Source organism: Homarus americanus, unplaced genomic scaffold, assembly GCF_018991925.1.
Source record: "Homarus americanus isolate GMGI-L3 unplaced genomic scaffold, GMGI_Hamer_2.0 scaffold40856, whole genome shotgun sequence".
NCBI classification, from domain to species: Eukaryota; Metazoa; Arthropoda; class Malacostraca; order Decapoda; family Nephropidae; genus Homarus; species Homarus americanus.
In genome coordinates, this window is record NW_024734615.1 from 5275709 (window position 1) to 5297901 (window position 22193).

A 22193-nucleotide genomic window follows, 5' to 3' on the forward strand; every position below is an offset into this window, starting at 1 on the left:
TTTGGAAAAAGTTTTAGTACGTGATTGACCATCGGTGATCACATACTTGAACGTTAATGACCATTTATGGGTTTTGGCAGCCTCAGTATCAGCACTGGCTGCTTCAACTACCATCTTGATGTTGTGTAGGTTTTAAAATTATTTGAAATGCTCAGACCACCCTTTGCTGGCAAAGGGTTTTTCATCAGAGCTACCACCTTCCTGCTTTAAATCTGCATACAGACTCTTGTCTGGTCCTCCATCCATGCACTGAGTAAGCATTCTATTTTCAGTAGTAGTCAGTTATCAATCAGGGAGTTACTACCGCCCAGGAAGATATTGGAAGCATAATGTGTTGTCTATTGGTAGACCCTGCTGCCATATGGCATCACAAAAATTTTGACCAAGTTCCAGGTTGCTGATCTGACTTTCTGCCTCATTTACACACAATTGCAGGGCCTCAATTGTTTCTCTTACTTTAACAACATAATATATATATATATATATATATATATATATATATATATATATATATATATATATATATATATATATATATATATATATATATATATATATATATATATATATATATATATATATATAATATACAGTATTACCCCACTTTACACGGTTCCACTTTCCGCAGTTTCTCATTTACGCGGTACCTTGCCAGAACCGGACTTTCACTTTCCGCGGTGCATCTACTCATATACGCGTGAAGTATAATTTATTTATTTTTTATTTAGCTCATAAAATTCATACAAATTACCCGGCCAGAATATAATTTACATTGCTGGAATTCATACAATTTGATGATCATTTTGAATATAAACATCATAGATTTTGCATTAGACATACAAACTTTAGATCTAATGTAATAATTTGGTTTACACAAAGCAAGTATTTTATCCTTTGTGCAATATATATGAAGTTTACATTCAAAATATTCCCTGACCTGCAAGGAATCCAGAAATGTCAATTATATTATTATAATTTGGTCTTAAAAACTCGAACTACACACAGGTATATACGGTAAATAAGGACATGGGGGGCCAGGGGTTTTTTAGGGGGGGGCCAGCAAAAGTACACGGATTTTTAACATTCACGGGTATCTCTGTTACCTAACCCCCGCGTATGTTAAGGGTCGACTGTACACCTAAGCCCACCCTAAATACACATACTATAGAAAAGTGGAAAAAGCTAAATATCATACTCCACCTTTACAGTGAACCCTCGCTTTACTCGGTCAATTGAACCCACGGTGGGCCACGTAAAGCGAGAAACGCGTAAAGTGAACAACATAACATATGGGATTAATTGAAATAGAGACCAGGCCGACCCCCAAACTCCATTTTTTCCCGACACAATACGTACGTTTTAGTAAAAATAATATCTTAACTGTATGCTGGTATGCACACACACATAATATAGAAGAGAACAATCAATAAGAGAATAATATACTGTAGGTTAGGTTAGAAAAAAGGTTAGGTTAGGTTTAACACTTACGTTAGTAGAAGATATGGGTCGGCATACGGGAATGGAGGCTGGTTCCGAGGCAGAGGGCAGGCTACTGGCCCTCAGGTGAGTCATCCACACTTATCAGTGCCTCCCTGACAAATCCCTCAAAGTCACCATCACTGTCTCTGTCACTATCACTGGCTTGGGCTGGCTGTGGTGGGTTGCGGGCAAAGAACTCGGTAATGCTTTTTTGACGGCTGGTGTTGATGTTTTCGTGATACACCTTGATGTAGGGCTCCATAGCCTGCAACAGCTGGGTAGTGAAGACTTCTTACCGATTGTCTTCAGGGTCGTCAGGAAGAAGGAGCTTCAGTTTCTCTACACACTCGATGGCACCCCTTACATTACCATGCGATAACTTGCGTTCTTCTCGGGATGACGCACCACCTGCCTCTTCACTGACGTCATCGTCTTCTAACATCTCGTCGGCAGTCACATCAGGATCCCTTATCACCTCCATAATGTCTTCGTTGGTGGTCTCGGAGAAGCCTGCAGCTGTAACACTGTGCAGCTTCTCTGGCAAGGTCCACTGCTACTGCAACAGTCTGACCCTCACCAGTCACAGATTTACTCTGCCTAACACCCGGACTGCCTTGCAACACATGTCTCCATGCGTGACGAATCGTTGCTAAAGACAGCTGATCCCATGCCTCCACCAAGAACTCCACAGCTTTCTTGACATTGAATTTCCTCCAAAAGTGCTTCACAAGAACTTGTTGCTCTGCCAACTGTTGTTCCTCGTCCTCTTTGCTTTTGCTATCGGCATCACCCAGGTTACGCAACTCATCCTTGGTGTTGGTGTAGTCGTTCAGGAGCTTAAACTTCTTTGCAGAGAATGCAGCTTTCACATTGCAGATTAATTCTTGGTCCATGGGCTGGATTAATGACGTAGTGTTGGGAGGAAGGAAGACCACTTTTACGTTGGGGTGACGATCCAACAGTAGGGGTGAGTGTCCTGGTGCGTTGTCAAGCAGCAACAAAATCTTGAATGGAACATTCTGTTGCTCACAATTTCTTCACGTCAGGAACGAAACAGTCATCAAAGCAGGAGAGGAACAGAGTAGAGAACATCCACGCCTTACGTGCGGTCAGCCAGTGGACATTTAGCTTGGTCATGTCCATGTTCTTGTAGGCGTGTTGCTTACGGGCTGTGTGGATCACCGATAACTTGAGTTTGCAGGTACCGGAGGCATTGGTGGTAAAGAGGACGGTGATGCACTCCTTCTGCAACTTCCGGCCCCGACACTTGCTGGCAGTCTTGACAACGAAGGTCTTGGAAGGTAGCTTTTTCCAAAAGAGACCGGATTCGTCCATGTTAAACACCTGGTCGTCGGTGTACTGTTCTTCCTCCATAATCTCACGTAAAAACGGAGGAAAATCCCTAGCCGCAACACGGTCAGCACTAGTTTCTTCACCACCAATGTTAATGTTGGTGATCTTGTTCCGTTTCTTAAACCCTTGCAGCCACTCAGAGGAAGCAGTGAAGGGTTTGGGCTCTGCAATTCCGATCTTGCACGCCACTGCTGCGTACAGTTCACGTGCGTACTCCTGAACTGAGCGCGTGTCGACCGCCATGTTCCATCTTGCCTGACGAATCAAGTAGCTCACAAGTAACTTCTCCGTCTTGAGAAGCACCTTGTTGTGGCAATACTTGATCATAGAAGCACCTGTAGACTTTGTGATGTTCATGTGTTCTTTTATCTTGGTCGCATCCTTCATTGTCCGGATCGTAGATTCGTTCACACCATGCTGGCGCGCCAAATCAACCTGTCTTGTTCCTTTCTCCAACTCTTGGAGGATCTTGTACTTCACCTCGTAGCTTAGGGCATGTCGTATCTTCTTTGGCTTAGGGCGGCTGGGTCCAGGTAATGCAAGGTTTTTGTGGTGGTGGTGGTCCGGTGGCAGCCATTCTTATGGAACAATGGATATCGATATACACGGTGTAGCCGGGAGGGGTGTAACTGATGCGGGTAGTTCAACGGGCTTCATCGCTCCCGCGGCGGGGCACGTCATATTATATTAAACCAATCACAGCTAGCGGGGAGGGAGGTAAGGATGCTTGGCCCAATCACAGTCCGATACGTCATATGACGTCACCGATAACGCAACAAAGACATACACTGCGCAACCTACTCGCGCCGCTTACCCAACATAGAAGGAGGTTTGAATCCAAAAATAGCGCAGCGAGATGACCGCCAGCTGCTCTCCGCGTAAAAGAATAGATGCACGGCTTAAAGTGAACATTCCGGTTTTGGCGGGGTACCGCGTAAACGTAGAAACACGTAAAAAAGAACCGGGTAAAGTGGGGTAATACTCTGTGTATATATATATATATATACAGTGACCCCTCCGTTAACGAACTCAATCCGTTCCAGAAGGTCGTTCGTTAACCGAAAAGCTCGTTAACCGAAACCATTGTTTCAATGGGTTTTTGGGTAATTGGTTCCAGCTCACCGAAAATTTCCTAAATTCAACAAAAATGGTAGAAAAGTTCACTTACTTTGAGGTGTGTATGTAGAAGGCTCCTGGATGATGATGATGATGATGGGATTTAGAATGGGGGTGGAGGAGAAGGAAGAAGAGAAGGCAGTGGGGTGGAAGAGAAGTCACCCCATGGTGCCATTTCACCCATAAAATTTTAGCTCTCTTGGTGTAATTCAAGATTATTTTCTTTAAATCAACACTGCACTGCATTATATATTGTCAATATGTAAAATATATTTCAAAATGACCAATAATTTGCTTGGAAACACAGAAAAAAAGCGTTTAGTTGAAGAGAGTCTCAAGCAAGATGTTACCTCCAGTGAAAACAGAGAGAGACTAACTCCTGTTTGCTGTGTTAAGAGGCTGGATGCCGCGCATTAAACTAGTCACTTTACCTTCAATTATGTTCAATAATTGTTAAAATGACTAAAAAATTGAATATTAAACTTTTAAAATTATTGAATAGTATAAACTTCTTGATATTTACTAAAATAGTAAGGAATTTAAGCCCTAGAACCGATTAATGTATTGGCGGACTGATACTAAAGCTGGTTGCCCGGTCAGTGCAAGCGAAAACATGTTGAGGTCGATTCGTAAGAACTTCGTTAACCGAATTTTTTTTCGTTAACCGAATTGAAGATCCTTATGGAAGGCAGTTCATTAATCGAAATTACGTTAACCGAGGTGTTCGTTAAACGAGGGGTCACTGTATATATACAGTAGTACCCCGCTTAACGCGGTCAATAAAACCCACAGGGTACCGTGTTAAGTGAAAACCGCGCTAAGTGAACAACAGAACATATGGGATTAATTCCAATAGAAACTGGCCCGATCCCCAAACTCCACTTTTTCCGACACAATACCTATGTTCTAGTAAAAATAACATCTTAATTTTATGATGGTACATGCACACAATTAATACTTAAGAGAAATAGAGAAATACAGTCGCCAAGTTAATGTCCATTCAAATAATGGACTCAACTCCCTCCCCCTCTTCTCACACTACACTGTTGGCTCTTCCCTCTCTGAGAAATTTTTGGGGGAAAACCACTAAATTTTAATAAATAATACCTCAAACTAAAGTTAGGATAATACAATTGACATTGCTGGATTCCTTGTAAGACCAGGAATATTTTGAATATAAATGTCATATATTTTGCACAAAAGATAACATATTTACTCAGAGTAAACATTACATCTAAAATTTGTATGTCGAATGCAAAATCTATGATGTTCATATTCAAAATGATCATCAAATTATAAGAATTCCAGCAATGTAAATTATATTCTGACCGGGTAATTTGTATGAATTTTATGAGCTAAAACAAATATCTTCAGTTAATAAAAAAAAAAAATATTCTTCACACTGTAACAGATGGTCGGTCGGTCCCTCCCTCCCCCCACCCCCCACCAACCGTCCCTACCAGATGTGTGGGAAAACCAGAATATTTACCTTTTTAGTAATAAATAATACCTCAAACTAAAGTTAGGATAATATAATTGACATTGCTGGATTCCTTGTAAGCCCAGGAATATTTTAAATACAAATGTCATATATTTTGCACAAAAAATAACATATTTACTCAGAGTAAACATTATACAGGTAGTTCTGCTATAACGCGATAATTGTGTTCTTGTAAAATATCGTGTTATAGAAAATCGCGTAATAGAAATAACAGGGCTTATGGAGAAAATAGGGTTAGGTGCAGATTACTCGAAATCGAAAAAATTTAGTAGTTAGCCTAACACAAAGGATAGCACAGTCTAAATAAATGTTACATTCATATCTAATAATGAAATCATACAGTAAATTTAACACTTTACCTTGAAAAAATATGAATGTAACTTGATGGGGGAGAAGGGTGATTTTGAGGTTGATAACATCGAGCTTCTCTTCAAGTGTTATATCCTTTCTTTTACGATAATCACCGGGAATTCTATCATCAGAACACTTTTTGGAGATATTCTTCTTTACCATATTCACAGTTAATACCACAAAATTGGAGAAATAGTAAGCAAAAATCGCGTTATAGCAAACAAGCGTTCGCGTTATACAAATATTGTTCCGAATTCATAAATCGCGTTAGAGCAAATTCGCGTTATCAAAACACGCGTTATAGCAGAACTCACTGTATCTAAAATTTGTATGTCTAATGCAAAATCTATGATGTTTATATTCAAAATGATCATCATATTGTAAGAATTCCAGCAATGTAAATTATATTCTGGCCGGGTAATTTGTATGAATTTTATGAGCTAAAACAGGCAGTCAGGCAGGGTGGGGAGTGGGGCGAATCTAAAAATAGCTCTCGAGCCGGACACTCACCGCGTATACTGGAAAAAACCCACGTTAAGTGAAAGTTCGCTCTGGCGAGGCACCGCGTATACGGTAAAACGCGCTAAGCGAAACCGCGTTAAGCGGGGTAATACTGTATATATATAGAGCCTGATTTACGCAATCAATTGAACCTGCGGAGTAGCGCATAAAACGAGAAACGCGTAAATGGAATAACAGAACATATGGGATTAATTGAAATAGAGACTGGGCCGACTCCCAAACTCCACTTTTTCAGACACAATACCTACGTTGTAGTAAAATTGACATTTTAATTTTATGATGGTATGCACACACAATTAATAATTAAGAGAAATATCAATAATATTAGGTTTTTTAACACTTATATTAGTAGAAAAGATGGCTGGGCACATGGGGATGGGGGGTTGGTTCCGAGGCAGAGAGCAGATTATTGGCCCTCACCTGTATCACTTGTATCAATTGTATCACTATCCACCACAGAGGCTTGCTGGGCCTCTTTGTCAAACCCCTCAAAGTCCATATAAATCCATATCCTCACTATCACTGACTTGGGCCGGCTGTGGTGGGTGGCGGGTGAAGAACTCGGTAATGTCTTGATGACTGGGCGACCTTGTGCGCACCCTGCCCGCGCCGCTTCCCATGTATATGAGTAGATGCATAGCGTAAATTGGGTATTCCGGTTCTGGCGAGGTACCGCGTAAACCGAGGTATTACTGTATTATTTTCGCATTTTCAACTTTTGACCAATTCGACTTACGATCTGGATTTGGGTCCCTAACCCCGTCGTAAGTCGGGGACTGCCTGTACATAAATAAACTAAATCATTTTGCATTGTTCTCACTGATGGACCGAGGTGGTGGAGTGATTGTGTGGTGGGTAGTGGAGTGGAGGAGGAGGAGGGTGGCGAGTCTCTGAGACCCGGTGGGTGGCTCCTCCTCCCGGTTTAAAACCCCCATTTTCATAGCAAGGCTAATGGACCAATGGTCTTAAGTTGCTTCTTCACAACAATAGTATCAGTAGCACTTGATGGGCGCTTGGAAGCCATTTCAAAAGTTTAGAGTACAGTATTAAAAGCAAAAACACTTAAACACCCATGAACGCTGTGGTAGCTTAACAAAGACTGGCGACGCCGTGACGCTCCGCCGCCAAGATGATGTGCTGTACAAAGATGTCCGTGACGATATTATACTGAATCGGCGGGACGTTATTCAAATCATGGTTATCTAAAGAATAGCGGCGTTATGACGAAACAACGTTATCAGGGGCAACGTAAACGAGGACTTACTGTAGTTGTAGGTCTATATGTATTGTGGAGTGTGGTGTGAGTGAGGTGCTGTGGTCATGGCAGTGGTGGGGATCATCTACATAGGTTTGCTCAGAGTTGTCTTGAAATATCAAAACAGGATTGAGGAGGATTACTTATTTAACATGATAGTATGGCGTTAGAGCAACCCTCACAATTTTTCCTCTGGGGTAGGGAACCCCCTCCCCCAAACCCCATCTTCTGATGTCCAGCACCCAAACTTGTCCACCAATCAGCTCCATCGTTACAAGAATACTACCCAATCATTCATTGATTTGCAATTGCAACATTGCTACATTTGCATAAACATCACCACAGGGGGCAAAGAAACTCTTTGAGGCAACTGTATATTTCTGCATGAAAATGTATAGACATACCTGAGTGTATACACACAGACACACACATATGCACATAGTGATGGATGATATTGACTCCCTCCCTTGGTGGGATTCTAAGTTGGCAGGATCTGGGTTTCAGCCAGGTGACCCTGAAACCTAGCTGCCTCAAGAAGCAACCATTGGGCTAGGAGCTCAAAGTATTAATTTAACCTTGGTACACCAGAAGAGAATATGCTTTGGAATAATTTGTAGTAGTCTGTCAGGACAATGTAGCTTGCCACTAAAACATATCAAGCCTCGTGGCCATGGTAATCACTGGTAGGAGTATTGTAATGGAGGTAACATACAGGTCTCTTGTTTATGAAATGGGATTTTGTGCCTCTGTTCTTCATTTTAGCTCCTCACAATAAAGAGGAAAGTAAAACGATGTGCATTATAATCACAACCAGTCTACTTATTAGGACTGTTCCAATCAAAAACAGGCACATAGTGGTCAGTTTTTGTTTGCATGAATAACTTAGAAATACTCTACAGTATATATTTAAGTGTTCAGAAGTTTATGAAAAAATTTAATGTGTCTACAAACAGTGATCACTTTGTCATCAGGTTTGCTGCTCGTGTGTGTTTTGACCCATGAAGGCACTGTCATGATGGAGAAGAAAGCTGTTCTTGGTCAGATACGGGACAATTTTACTGTTGCTACTGCTGCTTTGGCACCTAGTAAGTTTTAATATACTGTGTGTATATATATATTATATATATATATATATATATATATATATATATATATATATATATATATATATATATATATATATATATATATATATATATATATATATATATATACAGGTGTATATATATATACACACACACACACACAAGTATATATTTTCTTGTGTATATGTGCAGTATTTATTTACATATACTCTATTTCTTTTTTTAATATTAACAACATAATATTTCATACAAGTGACTCACCAGATGTGAGGTAACTAGCACTTACAGAACTGTGTTTCATCTATTGTTTTGCCAAGATGGTTTTAGCCCTCTGAGAATTTACAGAATTAAGACCACTTAGACCCTTTATTATTTAGTAAGTCACATACTGTATAGGGGATATAATACGTACACATAATTTTAAGATTTTTATTTTATTTTTTAGATTTTTACAGCTGTAGAGGAGAATGTATGCTCTGGGTGAGTTGAAAAGCTAACTCTGCCTTAGCTTCATGCCCAGTCCATCTTGACCTTAACTTTATGTCCAGTCCATCTGACCTTAACTTCATGTCCAGTCCATCTTGACTTTAACTTCATGTCCAGTCCATCTTGACTTTAACTTCATGTCCAGTCCATCTTGACCTTAACTTCATGTCCAGTCCATCTTGACTTTAACTTCATGTCCAGTCCATCTTGACTTTAACTTCATGTCCAGTCCATCTTGACCTTAACTTCATGTCCAGTCCATCTGACCTTAACTTCATGTCCAGTCCATCTTGACTTTAACTTCATGTCCAGTCCATCTTGACCTTAACTTCATGTCCAGTCCATCTTGACTTAACTTCATGTCCAGTCCATCACTTCATGTCCATCTTGACTTTAACTCATGTCCAGTCCATCTTGACTTTAACTTCATGTCCAGTCCATCTTGACATTAACTTCATGTCCAGTCCATCTTGACCTTAACTTCATGTCCAGTCCATCTTGACCTTAACTTCATGTCCAGTCCATCTTGACCTAAACTTCATGTCCAGTCCATCTTGACCTTAACTTCATGTCCAGTCCATCTTGACATTAACTTCATGTCCAGTCCATCTTGACATTAACTTCATGTCCTGTCCATCTTGACATTAACTTCATGTCCAGTCCATCTTGTCAGTCCATCTTTAACTTCATGTCCAGTCCATCTTGACATTAACTTCATGTTCTGTCCATCTTGACATTAACTTCATGTAATGTCCATCTTGACATTAACTTCATGTCCAGTCCATCTTGACTTTAACTTCATGTCCAGTCCATCTTGACTTTAACTTCATGTCCAGTCCATCTTGACCTTAACTTCATGTCCAGTCCATCTTGACCTTAACTTCATGTCCAGTCCATCTTGACATTAACTTCATGTCCAGTCCATCTTGACATTAACTTCATGTCCTGTCCATCTTGACATTAACTTCATGTCCAGTCCATCTTGACTTTAACTTCATGTCCAGTCCATCTTGACTTTAACTTCATGTCCAGTCCATCTTGACATTAACTTCATGTCCAGTCCATCTTGACTTTAACTTCATGTCCAGTCCATCTTGACTTTAACTTCATGCTCAGTCCATCTTGACATTAACTTCATGTTCTGTCCATCTTGACTTTAACTTCATGTCCAGTCCATCTTGACATTAACTTCATGTCCAGTCCATCTTGACCTTAACTTCATGTCCAGTCCATCTTGACCTTAACTTCATGTCCAGTCCATCTTGACCTTAACTTCTTGTCCAGTCCATCTTGACATTAACTTCATGTCCAGTCCATCTTGACATTAACTTCATGTCCAGTCCATCTTGACCTTAACTTCATGTCCAGTCCATCTTGACATTAACTTCATGTTCTGTCCATCTTGACTTTAACTTCATGTCCAGTCCATCTTGACTTTAACTTCATGTCCAGTCCATCTTGACATTAACTTCATGTCCTGTCCATCTTGACTTTAACTTCATGTCCAGTCCATCTTGACTTTAACTTCATGTCCTGTCCATCTTGACATTAACTTCATGTCCTGTCCATCTTGACTTTAACTTCATGTCCAGTCCATCTTGACATTAACTTCATGTCCTGTCCATCTTGACATTAACTTCATGTCCAGTCCATCTTGACATTAACTTCATGTCCAGTCCATCTTGACATTAACTTCATGTCCTGTCCATCTTGACATTAACTTCATGTCCAGTCCATCTTGACTTTAACTTCATGTCCAGTCCATCTTGACATTAACTTCATGTTCTGTCCATCTTGACTTTAACTTCATGGCCAGTCCATCTTGACTTTAACTTCATGTCCAGTCCATCTTGACATTAACTTCATGTCCTGTCCATCTTGACATTAACTTCATGTCCAGTCCATCTTGACTTTAACTTCATGTCCAGTCCATCTTGACTTTAACTTCATGTCCAGTCCATCTTGACCTTAACTTCATGTCCAGTCCATCTTGACTTCATGTCAGTCCACTTCTTGTCCAGTCCATCTTGACTTTAACTTCATGTCCAGTCCATCTTGACCTTAACTTCATGTCCAGTCCATCTTGACCTTAACTTCATGTCCAGTCCATCTTGACTTTAACTTCATGTCCAGTCCATCTTGACTTTAACTTCTTGTCCAGTCCATCTTGACTTTAACTTCATGTCCAGTCCATCTTGACCTTAACTTCATGTCCAGTCCATCTTGACTTTAACTTCATGTCCAGTCCATCTTGACTTTAACTTCTTGTCCAGTCCATCTTGACTTTAACTTCATGTCCAGTCCATCTTGACCTTAACTTCATGTCCTGTCCATCTTGACATTAACTTCATGTTCTGTCCATCTTGACTTTAACTTCATGTCCAGTCCATCTTGACTTTAACTTCATGCTCAGTCCATCTTGACCTTAACTTCATGTCCAGTCCATCTTGACCTTAACTTTATCTCCAGTCCATCTTGACCTTAACTTCATGTCCAGTCCATTTTGACCGTAACTTTATCTCCAGTCCATCTGACCTTAACTTCATGTCCAGTCTATCTTGACCTTAACTTTATCTCCAGTCCATCTTGACAGTCCATCTTGACCTTAACTTCATGTCCAGTCCATTTTGACCGTAACTTTATCTCCAGTCCATCTGACCTTAACTTCATGTCCAGTCCATCTTGAACGTTAACTTTATCTCCAGTCCATCTGACCTTAACTTCATGTCCAGTCCATTTTGACCGTAATTTGACCGTAACGTCCAACCATCTGACCCAACTTCTGTCCAGTCCATCTGACTTTAACTTCATGTCCAGTCCATCTTGACTTTAACTTCATGTCCTGTCCATCTTGACATTAACTTCATGTCCTGTCCATCTTGACTTTAACTTCATGTCCAGTCCATCTTGACATTAACTTCATGTCCTGTCCATCTTGACATTAACTTCATGTCCAGTCCATCTTGACATTAACTTCATGTCCAGTCCATCTTGACATTAACTTCATGTCCAGTCCATCTTGACATTAACTTCATGTCCAGTCCATCTTGACCTTAACTTCATGTCCAGTCCATCTTGACATTAACTTCATGTTCTGTCCATCTTGACTTTAACTTCATGTCCAGTCCATCTTGACTTTAACTTCATGTCCAGTCCATCTTGACATTAACTTCATGTCCTGTCCATCTTGACTTTAACTTCATGTCCAGTCCATCTTGACTTTAACTTCATGTCCAGTCCATCTTGACATTAACTTCATGTCCTGTCCATCTTGACTTTAACTTCATGTCCAGTCCATCTTGACATTAACTTCATGTCCTGTCCATCTTGACATTAACTTCATGTCCAGTCCATCTTGACATTAACTTCATGTCCAGTCCATCTTGACATTAACTTCATGTCCAGTCCATCTTGACTTTAACTTCATGTCCAGTCCATCTTGACTTTAACTTCATGTCCAGTCCATCTTGACTTAACTTCATGTCCAGTCCATCTTGACTTTAACTTCATGTCCAGTCCATCTTGACTTTAACTTCATGTCCAGTCCATCTTGACATTAACTTCATGTCCTGTCCATCTTGACATTAACTTCATGTCCAGTCCATCTTGACTTTAACTTCATGTCCAGTCCATCTTGACTTTAACTTCATGTCCAGTCCATCTTGACCTTAACTTCATGTCCAGTCCATCTTGACTTTAACTTCATGCCCAGTCCATCTTGACCTTAACTTCATGTCCAGTCCATCTGACCTTAACTTCATGTCCAGTCCATCTTGACCTTAACTTCATGTCCAGTCCATCTTGACTTTAACTTCATGTCCAGTCCATCTGACCTTAACTTCATGTCCAGTCCATCTTGACTTTAACTTCATGTCCAGTCCATCTTGACCTTAACTTTGTGCCCTGCCTCTCTTAACCCTTAATGTCGGGTAAGGAATGCAAGGAACATGAAATATCTAATGTTGTTGACTGACTTCTCTACAGTTGTTGTTTGCTGCCATTTCACCCATAAACTGTGGTGGAGTGATTCACCTGTCAACTTGCCAATGTGTGCAAAAAACCACATAAATTTTCCAAAAAAATAATTTAACTCTTGTGTATTAAAAGATAGTGTGTAGAAGAATGTGGAAACCCAATATGGGTTCATTACTTACCTTAGTTTGGCTCTGGTGAATTCGTAAGTCACTGGGTTGGGGGCCGGCAGAAGGCTACGCCATGAGTGGGATATGACAAGTGAGGGGTAAGGAGGGCGGGAAACACAGCAACCACTGACATGCAAGCATGATCAGCAGTTATCAAAATGCAATTATTTACCATATTTCCTTATTTTCTGTAAGTACAAAATTTATGAGGCAAACAGCCTTTTTCTCTTCACTTTTATATAATGATAGTTCTGAGTGCAGGTTGAGCAACAAGATCTCACATATGTTGTTGTTTTTTTCACTTTTTATGCTATTTACACTATTCACAACATACCACAGAATACTCAGTACAGTGATATCTCCATTAGCCGGAACAATTGGTGCAGAGCACTTCCGGGAATGAGAGATTTTCAGGTAACGAGAAGACTTTCTCGAACCCGGAAAAATATCCCCCATCCCCGGAATTTTACGGGTACTGGAAAATTTTTCTCGGAATTTCCGGAAAATGCACCTGATTTTCATCTCTCAAACCTGGAAAAGAACTCCCCCCTTCCCTGGAATTTTTCGAAATTTTCCAGGTACAATAGGGTCTAGATATACAGTATAACGACTTTATATAAAGATTTTTTTTTTTATCGCGGCTACCAAAATTATCTACATTTTCTTATACATAGCCATAATTTTTTTATTTCACGAGGGAAATCGGGCAGGAAATATTTCAAATTTATCACTACTACCAAAATTATCGAAATTTTTCAATATACTGCATAGCAATAATTTTATTTACAGTACTCACAACTTACGTGGGGTTATGTTCCTGGGACTTCACATAAAGCCAAAACAGTATATAAAGTCAAAAACAGTCCTAAAAATCCCCTAAATAACCCCAAAAATATGAAGAAAAAAAATTTTTCGTGCAAAATATATGATGTCTTTATTCAAATTTTTTGCTGTCTTGCAAGGATTCCAGCAATGCAATTTATGTTCTGCTAGCTTTAGACAGTACCATTGTATGTCAAGTTTAGTCACTTTTATTGGCCTCCAGAACCTAATGCTATTTCCCCATTGATTACATGTACATAATTATATAACGCGATTTAGTATATAACAAACATCCTTGGACCCTATCTCGCGATATATCCCGACCCTACTGTATCGATTTTCCGGAAAATCTGTCGCTTGGAAAATCATTCCCAAAACTGGAATTTTCCGGAAATTTCTGGCTCTGGGAACGATTTTCCAAGAAAATTTCAATTCCGGCTATTGGAGAGTTCCGGATTTGAGGGATTCCAGCTAACGGAGATATTACTATAGTTCTTAAGGGTGTGGTAATCCCTATAGCATGAGCCCACACACAATCCCACTTCACACTCAACCAACATTGTTTTCACCATTTTCCTTTGCTTTTCCCTTCTTGTGGTGTTCTTACAGACATAGCATTCCACATGTTTTTTCTCACCATGTTCTTGTGTCCAGGAAGTGACGAGCCATATACTATAATTTCTTGCTACAGTCTTATCAGGGGCACGTTTAGTGCGTCGGCCTCTCTCTGGAGATGTCAAGACACCATATAATTCCAGTAACTGGAAAACAACATTGTACTGGAATTCCCTCAGCTTCATTTTCATATTTCCGGTTCTAACTAGGAACATATTGTAGGCATTAAGGATGGAGACATCTAGAGCATGAAAGAGGAGTGTGTGATACAATTTTACAGCTTTTCAATGCACTCTACAGCACTGAGTTTGCAGTCACTTTTGTCTATCAGGCTCATACATTCTAGTCTATTGCAGAGTCAAGCTTCATAATCTTCTCGTGAGTTCTGAAGTCCACCTTCCCACTGTCTTTCATTTGACCCTTGTGCAAAGTACTGAGGATTGTGACCTGACGTTTGTCATGCCGGATTATTGCAATGACTTTCCCAGACTTTTGCAATTCACAGTGGCCTTGAGCAGCTCCATGGATTCTCCCTGAAATTCAAGTTTGTCAGTATTTCAATGAAAGGAAGGACTTCCTCCTTTCCTGTATGGTTCATTCTCTTTTTTTTAGAGCATGCCTCCTCTCACAAAAGGACTGTCCCTGTTTACACCTATGGCTCTAAGTCGGATGCAGGGGTGGGTTTTAGGGTAGTCTTTCCCAACTTCTGTTGGGACGGTAGTCTCCCCATTATGGCATCTATTTTTACAGCAGAGCTTTCAGGTATTTTACATGCCCTTGAGATTAGTTTTACCTAACCTCATAGCGATTTTACAATTTTAGCGATTCTCGCAGTGCTCTCCAGGCCTTAGCTAGTGTCTCATCACCCCATCCCTTGGTTATAGCTATTTTACAGTGGCTGTTTCTCATCTAACGTCAAGGTCAGAAAGTCAATTTTTGCTGGGTTCAGGCCTATGTGGAGGAGAAGGGGAATGACCGTGCAGATGCTGTAGTGACAGCAGCTGCTTCTCACCCTGTGGCACATCATTCCCCTCTTCCTCTCTCTGGTATGAAGCCAATAATTAGAGCTGCCATCCACTCAAGTTGGCAATGCAGGTGAGATGCTGTCGCAGCAAACAAGCTCTGCGACATCCACCCTGCTTTGGGTGCCTGGGTAGATCAGCGACTGTCACTCCACTGGGAGACTGCTTTGACCCTCCACCGCTTTGGCCACACACGATTGACTTATAGATTTTTTTTATGGAGAGGGCACTCCCTCCCCATTGTGATGACTGCCAGGTTCCATTGATTGTTTGACACCTCCTGGTGGAGTGCCTCAGTCTCAGAGATCTTCGTTCTAAGTATCTCCCCCAGTGCCGGGGGGAAGACGGGTTTTATTGTCTCTCTCTTTGGTGCTGGGTGGGGGGGGGGGACGTCCTCTCCTTCGTGAAGGAAGCCTGCCTTCTACACAAGCTTTGAGTTTTATCTATTAACGCTTAAATTTTTTTACGAAAGTTCTTGGTTATTTATTAACAGTGTACTTATGTTTTTGACATTGCATTATTTGATTTCAGTCTTTTTAGCCTATATTTTAATTCATCAACATATGACCTAAACTGTTCCGTCGCCAGGGATGTAATTACCACAATCAATCAATAAATCATAGGTGTCATCCTCTTTCTTCTTCTGAAAGAAATTGATCCTTTCAGAAGGCTGGCTTGCTAACTTGACCCTTATTGACAATGACAGATATTGAGGTGAGCTAGGCAACCCAGGTGTTCAAATTAGGCAATTCCCCAGTGAGGTAATTAACAGGCCCAACCTGAATCGGGTCAGACTTCACTTATCCCACACTGACCACCCCAGTCTCTCTTGCATACACACACTCAGACAGCATTTACATATAAATTGGCCCTCTGTGCAGTACAAAGTAGGGGTAATGGTTCACATATGATGAGCCCAGGAAAAACTATACACACTATGTGCAAAGTTTCATTAAAATATATTAATATTTATAGGTTGCAAAGTGACTTGGATATTTCACCATTATAACACTGCTGAGTCATCACTTAATGGTCCCAACACTCAGCCTGGGTCACCCCCTCACAAATGTGGGTATTATCTGTTTAAAATGGGGGTACAATGTTGATCAGCCGCTCATTGTTGCCCAGTTAACAATCTCTTAAGGGCTTAGGAGATTGCCTTTTGTAGTCAGCAATGACTTGCAGCAGGTACTACAGTTGCTCTTCGTTCTTTATTATATGACTGGAATACAGTACAGGTACTCTTGTACAGGAGTTACACCCATGCTCAGCGTGGTCATTCGTGACAGTCAATGTTTTTGCGATTTCTTTTGCTTGTTTATAACGTTCCTTACTGTCCCATTAAGATGCTGGGAGTTTTAGAAAGCCTTGTGGAATACAGGTATTAAATTTTCACAGAATATCTTGGTGTTTTTTGTCATAAAGTGAGCCAGCGTCTTGTCTTTTATAACCTCTAAATCAGCGGTGGTTCGTTTAGGAGGTTCCTCTTTTCCTTCAATCTTTGTCATGGCCTTCACCTGATATTTCATGTCTGGGGCCATATCATCATTGAAGGAAGAGGCTTACCAATTCTTCTGACAAAACCAAATAGGTATGGTGAGCCATCTTTTAAGAAGTTGCTTTTGAAATCCCTACATGGACTTTTTTTACTCAACAAGAGCCTTTAGCAGATTAAGATCGCTTTGTGGGGCTTTCGCAGCCTAATGAGGCTGTTGTCCAGGCCTTCACATAGACGCAGGCAAAGAAGATGCAAAGATTGAGAAGTGCTGTTTCCTTCCGTTTATAAAGTTTGAACTGTGACCAAAACATCCAAACTTTATAAGTGTAAATGACCTTTGCCATCCACCAGGCATAGTGCATTGCCCCAGGAGCTGCAAATCGTGTGCCAAAAGCAGGTGCAGAGCCTAGAAACATTGATGTGAGCTCTAAAAGGTCCCTGTAGTCATCTCAGGGATGTTCTTCAATCGGGTGCATTATGCACAAACTTAAACACCTCTTCCTTGGTGTCAGTACATCTGGCATTTATCACAATCAAAGGGTATGTAGACCATACTGAAGTGATGACTCACAGCAGTGTTATAGGAGTGAACTTTCTAATTCATTGTGCAACCTTTAAATATTATCTTTTTTTATGAAACTTTGCACACAGTGTTTTTGTGATAAATGGAAGCTTTGGTAAAGGTCGGACCTGAAAAATTCCAACTTCAAAAAATAAGGACCGCCATAATGCGCACTTGTGTATGCCTAGCTATGTCCTTACTTGATGTGTAAACATGCTGGCAGTGTGAATGGGGACTGGCCTTGCCTCATTCGCCAGTTTGTTTTTATTTATTCGTTATTATATTCTTATATGATTATCCTCTTATGGTGTATGTTTCATCTTAAATAATATAACATACAGTACAGGAGGTCCTCGTTATAAGAGTAATCACTATCCGCGGGATCGCAGTTAAGCGGTCAGCTTTTTGTGACCATCCACGTAAACAGTCCCCGCATTTAAGTGGATTCCACTGAAAAACTCTGAAAAATCCCGAATAAATCTACGGATTTTTAGCTGAAGTGTTTTAAATTTCATCCTCTTCCTGGCATCATGCATGCACACACATGTCGCCGTGCCAGTTTCCCATTTTGTTTCGTCCAGACCGGTGCTGTGTTGTGTTTACTCCTGCTTTTGTTGTGTCTTTGTGCGTGTTGTGATGAATTATTTTAACATTTTTGTAGCCATGAGTTCCCAACCCAAACAGGGTGGTGCAGCATTCAAAAGAAAGCTCACCAGCTATAGTATAGATGTAAAATTAGAAGTGATTTGGCAAAAGAATAGTGGGAGTGGACAATCCACCTAGTCCTGTTTCTTTCTTATCCTCCGACTAATCCTCCATCCCCCACCTCCATCAGTCCAATCAAGCCAAACATCTCTACCTTTGAAGCTTAGTAAATACGAATATTTTTCTAGGTTAAAATTATTTATTTTTAAAACATTATAATAAGTAATTTGTCTCAATGAACCACTGAAGTGAGTATGCACCAGAAATGGTTGCTGCGGACCACCGGGTCGCTGGCACAACCTACGTTGCCTCAACACACCGAACCCAATGAACTTTAAGGGCGTTAAATAACTTATATAGTTAAATATTTCTTTTAAATAATGTGTTCTCAAATGTTTAACAAATGTTTCTAAGGTAAATAATTGTTAAAAGATATATAATATATTTTTGAGCGTCTTGTACAATGTCATGGTCCCAATTTGACTTGTTTCCATTATTTCTTATGGGATTAATTCCTCTCTTTAAGTGGATTCATTATCAGAGGTGTTTTTCTGGCCCCAATTAACCGCAGATAACAAGAACCCCCCTGTATTAAATAATGAAGAAAATACAATTCTCCCCTGTATATAATTTGCAATTTGACTTCAAAATAAAGGAAAAATGTAAAAGAAAACACACACGAAATTTATTGCAAATTTAAGAGTCATCAAGGGGGGCAGAGGGCTAATAAGTGGCTGCTTAGTGCACGAAGGCCCCCAGAACCACCACCAACCCCCAAAGTAAAAGTCCGGACAATCGGCAAGTCTAGACCCACTTCCCCCCCAGATTGTCTGGCCTTTCGGGGGTTTACTGTATGTTGTTTTAATGCAAGTTTACCCTTGAAAAGTACCAGGCTTTCATCAATAACCATTTTCCTGAAGGGATAAAAACTTACTAACTTCTCTCACAATCATGGCAAACACGTCCCTTACTTTCCACAGACAGTCTCTTTCCACTGGGTTATTATTGTCTTTGAAAGGGAGGAAGTGCAGTAGTAAGAGAAATTTGTCTCTTGTCATAAATTTCCTGAACGTGTTTTTTGTTGCGAGGCATCAACATTATAAGTGCAAAAAACACGTATAATTCTTCTGCTGTAGTGCCCACCCAATGATGCACACGAGAATGAAGGCTTTTGTTAAACCACCAATGTATGTAATAAGTCATTTATGTCCAATGTATATTTTCAGCCTTCGGGCTGCAGAACTTTTTCAATAAACCGTCAATTATTATTATTATTATTATTAGAAACTATTGCTATATGTGAAATACTTATAATAGTATCTGTTGGTCTCATCCACAATATGTAACATTACTTCATTGTCAAAAAAGGCAGTAAAATATGCAATTTAGTCACAGTGTCATCACAAGGCCAGTCACGATTAATACAGTGGTCCCTCGGTTAACGAACGCCTCGGTTAACAAAATTTCAGTTAACAAATTACCTTCCATAAGAATCTTCAATTCGGTTAACGAACAAAAATTCAATTAACGAAATTCTTACGAAAACATTTCGACATGTTTTGGCCTGCTCATCGGCTGGTAGATTAGTCCGCCAGTACAGTAATCGATTCTAGGGCTTACATTCGTTTCCATTGGAGTATAAATATCAAGAAGGTTGTGTTATTCAATATTTTTCCAAGTTTTATATTAATATTATTAATCGTTTTAACACTTATTTAACATAATTGCAGTACAGGGAACAGGGGGTGCTGGTGGTAGAGTGGTACCGCTCTTGCCTTCGCACGCGAGATGTCACGGGTTCGATTCCCTGGCCGGTGGAAGTTGTTTGGACATACTTCCTAGCCCCCATTAGTCCCTGTTCACCTAGCAGTAAAGTAGGTACCTGGTGTAAATCGAAAGTTGCGAATTAGCATTCAGGGACAAGTTGTTGGAGCTTCCAATAACTTGATGACATATACCATTGACTCTTCAGGCTTCTATGCCCTTGATTCTTCAGGCTTCTACGCCCTTAACTCATGATACATAAAGGCAAGCATGAACTTAGCATGCTTCCCTGTTGGGCACTGTAAACGCTTCTGCGCTTTACCTTGCACAAGGCTGTAGGGGAGTGCCCAATAAAAAAAAAAAAAGTACAGGGAACTAGTTTTTGGTGCGCCCATCAGCCACTTCACTCACCCACCAAGGCGTCAGTTTGTGTGTCTGTTCAGTGGAGGAAACATCTTGCTTGTGGGTCTCTTGAACACAATATTTTTACGTTTTTACAGTACAATTATTGGTCATTCTGAAATTTATTTAACATATTTACAATATATAGTGCAGTGCAGTGTTGATTTAAAGAAAATAATCTTGAATTACACCTAGTGAACTTAAAATTTTATTGGTGAAATGACAGCATCAAACATGGGGTGATATCTCCTCCTTCTCTTCTCCCTTCTCCTCCACCCCCACTTCTAATTCCCATCATCATCATCAACCAGGGGCCTTCTACATACACACCTCAAAGTAAGTGTACTATACTGCATTTTTTTTTTTTTTTACTTTGTATGTACTTTTCAGTGAGCTGGAACCAATTACCCAATATCCCATTGAAACAATGGATTCGGTTAACGAAATTTTCGGTTAACGAACGACCTTCTGGAACGAATTGTGTTCCTTAACCGAGGGACCACTGTACCAGCAATTCCATCATCAAAATATGAATGTCTGGCGCAAAATTTGACTCATCAGTCTACACAAAGGTCGTGTCGCTTGGTGGGCACACACCCCCACCTCCCCCTCCTCTTTCATGGCCTCCCCTACCCCCTCTACACTGTTGCTACTGTCACTCCCAGCACCCATTTCCTCTCCAACACTCGATATTCCAATCATCGTTATCAGATAAACGAGGACGTGGATGTGGTTCAGCGACCTGTGCCCGGGTGAGCTAATCCCTGTAAAAAATATATACAGTGTATATGTTATAAACCATGGGCACAAACTTAGAGGGTGTAAGGTTTTCTATTTTTTGTTTAGATCGAGCAGAACGGCAGTTGGTGGTAACACGTGAAGGCAGCACTCACTCCACCTTGTATGACAACACCAGTCTGAGTAGCACATTTTTTTTTCCCTCTCTCACTGCACTCACTGTACTGCTCTTACCTCCAGCTTCTTTGTCTCTAGTAGGCAGAGCAGCAGGTGTTGATGTTGATGTACCAGTAGATCAGGGGTTCCCAAGCTTTTTCTAGCACGACCCAATCCAGTGTTGTCAACTATCCAGTGCGACCCCAAATCATTTCACTGGCAGACCCAAAGGACCCCACCGACCCCATGACCTCTTTCCGACCCTACCTAATGAGCCTTCCGACCCCATTTGGGGTCGCGACCCCAGGTTTGGGAACCCCCGCAGTAGATGAAAGCGGTGTAGATAGTGCAAAGGAAGAATGAGTGGTTTTGTATCATGAAGTTTTGGGCTTGGCTTTAGGCCTGTAGCCAACTTCATGATGTTGCCTTCCCGTGGGTCATCCACAGATTCCTCACTTTCATCACTAATTCTGTGATATTCCATGAGTAATTTTCTTTTACAAAGTAGTCTTCCTTCCACTTGTCTTTGGCCTTGCACCACTGCCATTGGAAGCATAAGGGGTGAATTCATTGAGGATTGTCACGGGACGAGGATGCACGTCTTGCCTCCATCGTGACT

At 40.6% G+C, this 22193-nt stretch overlaps 1 protein-coding gene across 1 annotated transcript in view; it reads left to right on the plus strand.

Annotated features, from left to right (window-relative positions):
• Positions 1-22193, plus strand: part of LOC121870391 (mediator of RNA polymerase II transcription subunit 16-like) — a gene marked incomplete in the record, with an annotated part of 168675 nt that overhangs the window by 25411 nt on the left and 121071 nt on the right. Inside the window, 1 exon segment of the mRNA XM_042372215.1 lies at positions 8549-8662. Within this exon segment, the coding sequence (XP_042228149.1) occupies positions 8549-8662 (114 nt within the window).